Raw genomic sequence first — 13021 nt, 5'->3', positions numbered from 1 at the left:
TATTTTTCAACTAAACACCAATATTAATTTACATCAATAATATAAACATGCAATATAGACGTAAGGTATAAACATAAATATTTTATTTAAAAATTATAGTTTTTTATTTTATACTAAATAATAATAAAACCTAATAATTATTTCCTATAAGAAACAATTCGCCAGAAAAGTCATTTATCGTCGTCACTTTACGCGGGCACACATCTAGTTTTGTTAAATGATTTTAAATGGTCAATGATGTTTCTTTTTCGTGTTTTCTAAGACCATTAAAGTCATGTTTTACTTACTAACTGAGACGACTTAGATTTGTGTCGGTTTATCGATCTTAAACTTATTTAGGTGGTCTTATCTTGTCCATGTATATTACACCATGACATATTAGATTAAATTATTAAATGCTTCTTTAATTCCAACTTCTATAAATGGCTAAACTACTTATTTAACCCTAACCCTATTAAGTATGATCACATCTCCGTATACTATGTTTATTTGTTTCTTCCATCGCCCTCATCATCGAAGCTAGACGATTGTTTGTTATCTCACTCGAGAACACTAACCCTACTTCCCTTTGCGTGAACTAAGACATCGAGCCACCACATAACTGAAAATCCTGAGCACCCTCACAATGCATATCATGCCCCGTTTAGTCTCTCTACTCTGCCCACCGACATATCAAGGGAATAAGAAAAAAAGATTGGTGGTGGTTGTGGGGTGTTTATAGATGTTGGTTTTGATTCTCATTGAAGAACCATGAGGTTTGCCTTAGCCGCAGAGAATGATGATTAGAGGTCCGCAAATGCAGAATTTGAACCGATGTGGTTTGACTTACATCACTCAAAACCCGATCTAGATCTGGCCAAAATCTAAATCTGGTTCTAGTCTGATTTCAAATCGGTTTGATTCGATTTTTGGTGGATTTTACTGGATTTTTGGGAAGAATTGGATCTGGTTTTTGGTAATTCCGGTTTATGATGTGGTGTCAAATTCGGTTTTGCCTGGAGGATTAGGATCTGGTTATAATCTGGTGGATCAGATTAATCGTATTCATTTTCGTCAAAAACTAGTTTGGACCGGATCTGGTTACATTAAGAGTAAAACTAAAAACGAACCCAAACCATCAATTTTGAATTTAAAATCTAAACCGAAAAATTTGGTTTGGGTTTGGTTTATTCATTCAAAACTGACCCAATGGGTGTAACCGACCCATAACTCATATTATTAATTATGTTAATATTTTTCTATTATTATACTAGTAACAAACTAGGGGTAGCAATTCAAGACATGACATGATAAAAATGCACGACACGAAACAAAAATCAGACGGAACTGAAATTTGAATTTGTGTTCGTGTCAAGTGTAAAAAAACACGATGTCGTGTCGTGTCGTTTTCGTGTTCAAAATTTGACACAAAATTGACACGATTTAACATTTATATGTCGTGTTTTTCATGTTTATTGTGTTTATCGTGTTACGTATGATTAAATATTAATTAAATTGTAATGTCCCAAAAATTACATGTAACATCCATAAAATTCAAAACTGTAAGCCTGGAGCGTAGTGAGTTTCCCGCGATCATTTGAAGTACCTGAAATAAATCCAAAACTGTAAGCCTGGAGCGTAGTGAGTTCCCCTAAAATACCAACAACATACAAACCAGAACAATATCATAACAAACAGCTTGTATATAGAGTCTATAGTATGACTGGACCATCCTCACCGGGCCTTCAGCCTGTCTGGTCCACTCTCCGAACCTTCAGCATGTCTGGTCCGCCATATCGGACATTTAGCTTGTCTGGACCGTTTTTCAGGCCTTCGGCCTGACTGGTACGCCCCATTGGGCCTTCAGTCTATCCAAGCGGCCCTGGGTATGTTGGCCTACAACACAAAGCAGGACCGCCTCAACCCACCCCCACACATACAATCAACACATACACATCAAACGCTAGCTAGCATGTGTAAACAGTCAAACAAATCTAACATATCACCAATCATAGCATTATCCTATATACCAGGATACCGACCTAACAGGTCACTAAACACAACATCGTCTTATATACCAGGATACAGATCTAGCAAATCACTAAGCATATCATCATGCGATAACCTGGATAACAATCCAAAAGGGTCGGCATTGGTGCCTTTGACCCTGTTAGTATAGTGAGGAAAACTCACCTCTTAAGTAGTGCTGAACCATTAAATCGTATCCCAACTCACAGCTCCAAACTCAACTGCCTATAACCACCATATAACTGATTCCATTAGAATCCCAAATTACCAAAATATCCCTAGAAGTCAAACTTGGTCAACCATGGTCAAAGTCAAATTCAACGGTCATTGTTGACCCAACTTGTCGAGTTCATCTACTGACTCGTCGAGTTCCTTCATATCTCAGAAGATCGTGAAAAGTTTGAGACAACACGTCGAGTTACCCGAGTAACTCTTCGAGTTCTTCAATGTTCAGAAGACTGGGAAAACCCTTGTCGACTCGCCGAGTCATCTCACCCACTCGCCGAGTTCACTCAGTATCCAGAAGGCAGGTAAACCATATCCAACTCGTCGATTTCAGCCCTTTCCAGCCGAGTCTAAGGCCCCAAACTACAGATCTAGCCTCTTAGGACTAAGATACCACGTAAAGTTGCTAACTTTACATGCATGTAAGGCCTCAAAGGGATCAAAACACCAAATCTTAGATAAACAAGAGGTTTAGGGCATGGAGGAGAGCCAAGACTAGATAAAGTCGACAAATTTATGGCCATGGGGCCTAGAGGAGTCCAGATCTGAGACCATGTCCTCATGATAAGCTCAAACTCGAGAGTGACTCCATTTTGCACTAGAAATGACCATATTCTTGCATAAGGGAAGATCTAAGCAATAAGAGGTCAAGATAAAGAATTTTTACCTCTAAATGGTTGCTAACACAGACTAGATGTTGGATCTATCACGTCCCCCTTTGCTCCAACCTCTTCAAGCTCCAAGTTCCTTCACAATCACACCAAAATCACTCTCCAAGGCTCTCACACACACTCAAGACAGTATAAGGCTCGAACTAGGGTTTCTCTGGACTGTAAAGTGATAAGGGAGGCCGGTGAGGGGACTTAAGGTCCTTTAAATAGGGTGCAAACCCTAAAAATTATGGTTTTCATGCACAACCTCAACTCATCGAGTTGGGGTCCTCCAACTCGTCGAGTAGGTTCCATAAACCACGCGGCCTGATCAGTTTCTACACGACGAGTTGGGCCCTCCAACTCGTCGAGTAGATCTTAAATGATGTATAAAAATTCTTGAAATTCATACCTGAAAATTGGGATGTTACAGCTATCCTCCATTTGAACTAGGCTTCCTCCTCGAAGCCTGCTGTTGTGAACAATTTGGATAATGCTCCCGCATCTCGACCTCCAGCTCCCAATTCCACTCGGATCCCCTCCGTTTCTCCCATAGTACCTTTACCAAAGGTACCTCCTTGTTCCGTAGAACCTTCACTTTCCTCTCCAGAACGGCCACTAGCCTCTCCGCGTAATTCAGGTGCTCATCGACCTTAATATCATCTAATGACACCACCGCCTCCTCATTTAATATGCACTTTTGCAATTGCGAGATGTGAAAAGTGTTGTGAATCTGACTGAGCTCCTCCGAAAGATCCAGTCTATATGCCACCTTGCCAACCCTGGCAATAACTCGAAAGGTTCCAATGCATCTGATGACAGAGCATCTAAACTTGACCCAATTGAATTGGTGTGAATGTTTTATTACGTGCAGGCCTTTTTTTTATTTATTTGGTGGTCAAATTAATTTGTTTTGACTTTTTAGTATTTCCTTTCCAAGTTTATTAGACTTTCCAAAATTTTGGTTTTCTTGCTTTTAGTACCAAACCCTAAGCCAGAAACGACGATTTTTTGGAAGACTACTTTTTCTTTGGAATATTCACGTGACAACCTTGTGTTGAAGGTTTAGCCTCCTGTTGATCATCTTAATTGAGTTTTTCCATTTGATTGTGAAATTAGAACGCATCATTTGGTATCAGAGCTCTAGGTGAATCAAATGGTTGGCCGTCGTGGACGCCCCCTCTTCGTAGAAACGTCGACTGAGGCAAAGAAGAAGAAGAACGCGATCCACAAGATCGTGAGATTGAAAGACTCCAGCAACGCATCAGGGAGTTGGAATTAAGACAGGAGGAGCAACAGGAAGAAACTGTATCGGAATTTTGGGATGACAGAGTCGGGGAGGACGTAAACCCTTTTGGCTTTGACCGACCCAACGCTTTTGCTACATACCAGCGACATGCCCGGAGACAAACTCACAAGGACTCTTTGCACAATTTAGGAATGAAGATAGAAATTCCTGAATTTGACGGTAAATCCCATCCTGATGATTTCATAGACTGGTTAAGCACCGTAGAGCGGATCTTCAACTTGAAAGATATCCCTGATCCCTTAAAGGTTAAGCTCATAGCCATTAAACTACAGAAATCTGCATCGCTATGGTGGGAACACAAGAAAAAACGTCGCCAACAAGCTCAAAAATCCAAAGTTGAAACGTGGGCAAAGTTCAAGAAGTTGTTACAAGGTAAATTTCTACCTGTCAATTATCGTCAGGAAGCCTTCATGGAATATCACACTTTTGCCCAGACAAACTCCACCGTGACCGACTTCATCGTTGAGTTTGAACGACTCAAGGTACGTTGTGTCGTTGAGGAAGAAGAAGAACAGACCATAGCCCGATTCCTTGGGGCTCTCAAACCAGAAATCGCTGATGTCATTAACCTAGAACCCTACTGGAGTTATAATGATGTATGCCAATTAGCTTTCAAAGTCAAAAAAACAACGTGTAAAGTCAAGATTGGGATCCCAAAACTTTACTAGTCCTAAGGTTCCACCTGTTTCCCCGCCTAACCCACCAGCCACAGTCAAAATAAACTCCGTTAACCCATCAACTTCATCGGGCTCACGAGTTCTCAGGTGTTTTCGATGTCAAGGGGTAGGACATGTGGCGCGTGAATGTCCCAATAAGCACCTGGTCACTCTCGTCGAGGACACGATTACACAATATGATGAAGCAATCGATGATAACGCGGAGACGGATGTAGAGGAAATCATAGGTGCTGATATCAGGGAGTCGTTAGTGCTTAGGCGAGTAGTAAACACCACTCAGGTAGATGATACAGATAAGGATGCCTGGAAGCGGAATAACATCTTCCGAACTAAATGCACAACTAACGGGAAAGTGTGTGACGTGATTATTGATGGGGGAAGCTGCGAGAACGTAGTTCAACCTTAATGGTAGAAAAGTCGGTACTTCCAGTAAAGAACCACCCTCAATCGTATCAACTCGCATGGCTAAAAAAAGAGAACACGGTCACAGTTGATAAGAAATGCTTAGTCCAATTCTCGATCGGCAACAAATATAAGGATGAAGTGTGGTGTGAGGTAGTGCCGATGGATGCATGCCACCTCCTACTCGGGCGGCCATGGAAATTTGACCGGAAAACCATACACGATGGTTTCAAAAACACATACCGTTTTAAGAAGGAAGGAATAAATATTCTTCTTACCCCCTTGGTCCCACAACAAGAACCAAGGAAAGAAAATTCTCTATTTATACCCCATGCAAAATTTCAACGTAACTTGAAGTCAGGAGGTAACTTTTTTGCTTTAATAATTTTAGAGTCTAATAAACAAACAAGTTCACCTCTCCCTCCTGTAATCCAATCGCTAGTGGCGGAATTCAATGATGTTTTCCCAACCGAAATTCCACCAGGTTTACCTTTGATGAGGGATGTTCAACATTGCATCAATTTTATACCTGGTGTGGTTATTCCGAATAGACCCGCTTACCGCATGAATCCTAAAGATTAAGAGGAAATACAAAGACAGGTCTATGAATTGCTCGATAAAGGATTGATTCAAGAGAGCATGAGCCCATGTTCCGTTCCCGCGTTGTTGGTACCAAAAAGTGGTGGAAAATTTCGGATGTGTATCGACAGCCGAGTCGTCAATAAGATCACCGTTAAATACCGTTTTCCTATCCCTCGATTTAACGATCTTGTTGACCAACTACACGGGGCTAAAGTATTTTCGAAAATTGATCTTCATAGGGGTTATCACCAAATAAGAATGAGGCTCGGTGACGAGTGGAAAACGGCATTTAAAACACGTGACGGGTTATACGAGTGGCTAGTCATGCCCTTTGGTCTAACCAACGCCCCAAGTACATTTATGAATCTTATGAACCTGATTTTTAAGGATTATATTGGAAAATTCATGGTTGTTTACTTTGACAATATATTGATCTTTAGCGACTCTACAAACCAACATGTGCGACACCTCACCCAAGTGTTTAATGTCCTGAGGTCACAAAAACTATATGCTAATGGAGACAAATGCATTTTTCTTGTTCCAGAAGTACCATTTTTTGGGTTATATTATTTCGGGGGAAGGTTTAAAGATGGACCCTACGAAAGTGGAAGCAATTATCGAGTGGCCCGTACCTCGAACCATACACGACATACGTAGCTTTCACGGGTTGGCTTCATTTTATAGGCGATTCATACGAAATTTTAGCACAATTATCGCGCCTATTACTAAGTGCTTGAAGGGCGGTCATTTTCAGTGGACAACCGAAGCCTCTAAAGCCTTCAAGGCTCAAAGTCAAGGTAGCACAATCTCCGGTCTTAGCCCTACCCAATTTTTCGTGTGCCTTTCAGGTAGAATGTGACGCATCCGGAGTGAGGGTTGGTGGTGTTCTAAGTCAAAACCAACGCCCGATCGCTTTTTTTAGTGAAAAATTAAACAAAGCCCATCGCAAACACTCAACGTACGACAAGGAGTTTTATGTCATTGTGCAGGCCCTTGAAACGTGGCGACACTATGTCATTGGTAGCGAGTTTGTTCTTTTTTCCGACCACGAAGCCCTGAAGTATGTTAACGGAATCCATAAATTAAACCCCCGTCATGCAAAATGGGTTGAAACATTACAAGCATTTTCTTTTGTTATAAAACATAAGGCAGGGGCACAAAACCAGGTGGCTAGCATTAGGGATGAGTTATAAAACCGGAAAACCGTACCGGAACCGGAACCGGTATAACCGGAAAATGCTTAAACGGTCCGGGTATTGGGTCTCAAACCTACTCTTATCCGGGTTCCGGGTATTCCGGGTATGGGTCCAACGGGTCCGGTTAATCCGGGTTTTTGAACCGACTTTGTTTAGAAAACCGGAACCGGGTTTAATGGACCGGGTCCGGGCTTAGTAGGCCAAGGAACCGGTTTAGGTTTATTGTCCAAGGAACCGGTATAGGGTCAAGGAACCGGAATACGACAAGAACCAGTTTTGGACATGGTTGGTTCAATGTGTGATTGGGATTTGAGAGTTTCTAAATTTATTATTTAACTGTATGATTTACTTGTTTGGTATTGTGTTTGTGGGTTTAAATAGGTAAAAGAACCATCATTTGCTAATTATCCATATATTCCTTTTCATTTTGGTATATCGTATTTTATATTTCTTAACTGCAATGAATGTCCACTATTTGGTTTAGTCGAAACTGATCAAATTGCCACTTCAAACATCAAAGCAATTTGATTAGGCTCATAGGCTGGATCTAATTTCATGGTGAGTTTAAAAAATGATCAAATCACATGACTTGGACTTATTTAAATATGCATGATAGATATAGGAAGGGTAAGATAAAATAATAAACAAAAAATGCATTTTGAATGATTTCTTTTTAAAGTTAAATAAATTAAACAAAAAATGAATTTTCACATATCTTAAATGAAAACACACAACCCAAATTAAATTAAATTAAAGAAGGTGGATAAAATAATTGTCCAATAGTCTAATGTATTATTAGAAAAAATGAATTAATGGTGGATATTAATTATGAAGTATGGACGTAGAGTACTATAAAATTACACAAATTCTCAATTCTCATTATGTATTCCACAATCCACAGTGATATTATACCAACTTTGATATTAGATTATTTCTTTTAAAAAAATCAATGTCGTAATTTATGTAACTTTAATGTAATTTTGTGTTTATTATTTTTTTATAACGGTTGAAAGATTATGCGATTTAGTTAATTACAAAAAAAATCTGGGTTTTCCAGTTCTAAACTCATTTACCCGGTTCCACCTTACCCACTTTGATATTTTCGGGTTTTTCGGTTCTAGACCCATGTTACCCGGAACCGAACCAGAACTGTTTCCTATATACCGGTCCGGTTTCCGGCTCTAGAAAATCCCGTTAATCCGTTCCGGGTTTTCCGGGTCCGGGTCCATCCGGTCCGGGTTTGGACCCACTTTCATCCCTGGCTGACGCGCTTAGCAGACGCCATTCTTTACTCAGCACAATGAGTGTGCAGGTTCTTGGGTTTGACACTTTCCGTGACATGTACTGTGGTGATCCTGATTTCCAAGATATATGGGCAGCATGTGGGTCTGGTTCATTTCAACGATTCACAAAACAAAATGGCTATTTGTTTCGAGAAAACCAATTGTGTATTCTCGACAGCTCTTTACGTGATACGATTATTTTAGAGAGCCATGTGGGTGGACTAGCCGGTCATTTCGGTCGTGACAAAACTATAGGGCAGGTCCGGGAACGCTACTACTGGCCAAGACTAAGCAAAGACGTCGGTCGAATTATCGCAAGGTGTCGGGTATGCCATGTTGCCAAAGTGCATGGTAGTAACGCGGGCTTATATTTACCGTTACCGGTACCTACCGCCCCGTGGGAGGATATTGGTTTAGATTTCGTTTTGGGATTACCTAAAAATCAACGGAAAAAAGAGTCGGTGATGGTAGTAGTCGATCGTTTTCCAAGATGGCACATTTTCTCGCATGGACACGAAAGTATGACGCCAGCCAAGTGGTTCGTTTATTTTTCATTGAAATCGTCAGGTTGCATGGAGTTCCCAAGACTATTACTGTAACAGCCCGGAATTTCAGGTATCATTATATTTATGATTTTTGGGTGTTTTAAGAGGGGACTTGGCGAGTTGGAGCTCAGACTCGCCGAGTAGGATCGCGGATCTGGTCGCGGGTTCGCGACTGGACTCGACGAGTCCAGATATGGACTCGGCGAGTCTGCGCTGTTTAGCGAAACCCTAACCGTCCAGGTTTGGGACATATATGAGGGGCCTTATGGCCGTCATTGTTCATCCTAGTCCTGTGAGAGAATCCCTAATTCGATTGTGAGCATCTGGAGCAAGGTAGAAGACCATTATTGATCTTGGAAGTGTTATTTTGCAAGGAGGAGGAGGCTTGGTTAAGGGAACAACAAGAGAAGCCACATTCTGAGGATTGGGGATACAGAGCAACGCTATTCAGGTAATATTTCGAGTTGCATTCTTCTATGTTGATGTGTATATGGATCTAGGGTTTATTGAACCCTTTTGTGGCTAAATTGAGTGTTTCCTTAGTCCCCCAGGCGATTGGAACCCTATATTGGAATCCTTAAAAGTCCAGAATGTCCCATGCCTGAGCATTTCGGGAATCAATGGAGGTTTTGGATTGGAATCCTTATGCCTTAGATCAAAATGTAAATTATGAGTCTTGGGGTGTATTATGAGCACCGAAATGAGGGCTTTACGTGATGAACCAGTTTAGGAAGGCCAGACCTGTGAATTGTCGGAATAGATCTGACCTTAGAAAGCAGTTTGAGCGGTTGCATGGCATGGACTCGTCGAGTCCGATGAACAGACTCGGCGAGTAGCTTGAAGATTAACTGGGACTCGCCGAGTTGTTCTTCAGACTCGGCGAGTTGAGTCGGGGTGGCCCCGCGATTCTTCCAGGAGAAACTCGTCGAGTCAGGGGGGATACTCGACGTGTAGAAAGGGAATCTTAGAGAATTGGTGAGAACGTGTAGACTCGCCGGGTCTCCCTAGCACTCGCCGAGTCCGGTCAAAGTTGACCGTTGACCGTTGACCAGAGTGGACCTGTGTTGACTTCTTAGGGGTAGTCAACATTAGAGATATAAAGTGTTAACTAGGGACATTATGATGTTATAGGAGGATTAGAGCTCGGAGAATCGGGCACGAGGGATTCCCAGGTTGTGAGATATCGAGACACGCGAGGTGAGTCTTCTCACTATACTTTACCGTGAGTAGGTAACCAGAGTTATATGATAGAGTGTTTATATGCTATGTATGTTATGTGTTGCACTGCATTCTTCTATGTGATTTATGCTATGCTTGTTTACAGAGTTAGAACCTGAGGGTTCACAGAGTATGGGTGTACGGACCCACAGAGTTATAGCCTCGAGTGGCTAATGTGTGTTATATGGTATTTTGGGGAACTCACTAAGCTTTATGCTTACAGTGTTGGTGTTATTTGTTTCAGGTACTAGTGAGGATCGCGGGAAGGCGCCGGCCTGATCAGTGCACACACGCGGGATTTTTATATTATGTGATCTTGGGGTTTTTATATATGTTATGAAACGAATTACAAACAATGATGTTTTTATAAATATTAAATGAAGTTTGTCTTTATTAAATGCGAAAAATTATTTTTAAATTTGTGGCGTTACAATTTGGTATCAGAGCCTTGGTTTGAGGGATTCGAGTACACCTTCGGGCGTATTTGGACTCAAACTGAGGATTGAGATGTACTTTTCAAGAGATTAAAAGATTTTTAAAAAGACGCAGAGTAAGAGATGTGTGTACGATCAGCCCGCGCCCGAACGGTGATTTCCCAAAATACCCTTACATTATATGATGTTAATATTGATATGATGTATCTGCATGCTAGAGTAGGCTAGGCATTGCTACTAGGAATAGATTGGCCTGATTTGTGATGCCTTAGTCTAGGGAGAGGTGAGCTGCTATGAGATGCTTGAGAGTGAGTAGGTAGCAACGAGGGACTTATGATAAATATATTAGAGAGTGGTTTACGCATGATAGAGTACTTGAGACTTGGAATCCGAAGAGGAGGACTTGGAGTGTATCCTGGTGCGGTGCGGATAGTAGTATTGGGCCCGTAATACTGGAAGCATCGGAGCGGGGTGCAGCCCAAGTAAGAATCTTTGGAATGCCAAGAATCAAGGAGGAAAGAGTTGACGGGTGTGAGTGTGTTCGTGGGGATTCTAAATTTATTTTATGTCGTATTTCAGCGGTTGATCATGGTGAGGACACGTTTCACGTCCGAGAGCAGTGGTACCAGTGAGGAAGATATCCGCCGGATCATCCAGGAGGAGGTAGCTGCAGCCATCAGGGCCGAGATTCCGGAGATGTTTGGGTCCATAAAGACCACGCTGATTGAGACGTTCGACGAGCGTTATGCCGCTCTCACTGAGGCTGCTGCTGCAGCGGCTACCGCAGCGGTGACTGCTGCGAGGCCGCAGGGTGGGGACGCATTACTATTCCGGGAATTTAGCAACACGAAACCACCAGAGTTCGATGGGACCCCGGGTCCGGTGGCAGCGATGAGGTGGATATCTGATATCGAGGGGTGCTTCTTCACTTGCTCGTCTCCTGAGCATTTGAAGGTCCGATTCGCGTTGAACCAGCTTCGCTTGGGAGCGAAGGACTGGTGGAAGTTTGCAACGGCGCATTATACGCCTGCCGAGCTTTCTGCGGTGACCTGGGAGAGGTTCACCACCATGTTTCGAGATGAGTACGTTCCCCAGGTGGAGAGGGAGCATTTAGCACAGGAGTTTCTGACCCTCAAGCAGGGTACTGAGTCTGTTACAGCAATCACGAGGATGTTCCACGAGAGGGCGATGTTCTGCCCTGAGCACGTGCCCACTGAGCAGGCACGTATGAGCCGCTACTTGAGCGTCTTGAGGCGGGATATTCGGGAGTTCGCTGCAAACTCCGCGTACCGGACCTTTGCCGAGCTTCAGGCAAATGCCCGGAAGAGGGAGATCAAGCTTGAGACTCAGGCCAGGGAGGAGGCGGAGTCTCAGGGGAGGGATCGGCGACCGGCACAGTCGCAGCCGGCCGCCAAGCGGGCCAAGCCTGCTGATCCCAGACCGGGGAGCCAGAAGGGCCGCACTTGCGGAAAGTGCGGCAAGGGGCATGACGGAGTTTGCCGAGCGGGGTCTTGTTACAAATGTGGCAAGGAGGGGCACATGGCCAAGGACTGCCCCAAGGGATTTGCAGTGTGCTTTCACTGCAACCAGACTGGACACAGGAAGGCTGAGTGTCCGCAGCTGCGCGGAGCACCTCAGGGATCTGCTCCTGCCGCCATCAGAGCTACAGAGAGTCGGCTCATGAAGACCGAGGCACCGAGAGCTCGAGGGAGAGCCTTCCAACTGACTGCGGAGGAAGTCCGCGCTGCGCCCGATGTGGTAGCTGGTACGTTTCCTTTCATGTATTTATATTGATGTTGAAATATTATGCTTATATTAGGTTATGCGTAGGTACCTTCCTTGTGAATTCTGTGCCTGCTTTAGTGTTATTTGACTCGGGTGCGAGTCGGTCTTTTGTATCTCTGGCCTTTAGTCAGCATATCAGTACTAGTCGTGAGGCATTGAGTCGGCCTCTGAGAGTTTCCATAGCTGATGATAGAGTGATTTGTGCCACGGGGGTTTTCCGGGGATGTGTGCTAGAGATTTTTAGGGTTGAGTTTCCGATTGACCTAATTCCTATCGCGATGGGTGATGTCTGTGTCATTGTGGACATGGACTGGTTGAGCCGATTCAGCGCAGTCATCGACTGCGAGCGTCAGCTGGTGACTATACGAGACCCTAGTGGGGGAGTCCTTTCGGTGTACGGCGAGGGTACGCGTTCGGGATCAGCCTTTTGTTCGGCCGCCAGAGCGAGGCAGTGTCTACACAGGGCTGTAAGGGTTTTGTGGCGTATGTGATGGATACGCGAGCGACTTCCGAGAGACCGAGTTCAGTTGAGGAGGTACCGGTGGTGCGTGAGTTTCCAGATGTTTTTCCCGAGGAGCTGCCGGGAGTACCTCCTGTGAGGCAAGTGGAGTTTGGTATTGATTTGATTCTGGGAGCCGCGCCTGTTGCTAAGGTGCCTTATCATCTTGCACCCCCAGAGATGCAAGAGTTATCCTCGCAGCTTCAGGA

General features: G+C 43.5%; 1 protein-coding gene across 1 annotated transcript; it reads left to right on the top strand.

The window, feature by feature from the left end:
• Positions 1-5273: 5273 nt before the first annotated feature.
• On the top strand, positions 5274-5852 carry LOC145066665 (uncharacterized). The gene has a single exon (XM_079013949.1). It carries the CDS (start codon positions 5274-5276, stop codon positions 5850-5852), a length of 579 nt encoding a protein of 192 aa, XP_078870075.1.
• Positions 5853-13021: the final 7169 nt, after the last annotated feature.

Source organism: Lactuca serriola, chromosome 8 (assembly GCF_051521515.1).
Source record: "Lactuca serriola cultivar US96UC23 chromosome 8, Lser_US96UC23_V15, whole genome shotgun sequence".
NCBI lineage: Eukaryota > Viridiplantae > Streptophyta > Magnoliopsida > Asterales > Asteraceae > Lactuca > Lactuca serriola.
Note: the sequence above shows the minus strand (reverse complement) of the source record. Positions and strands in the feature narration are given on the sequence as shown.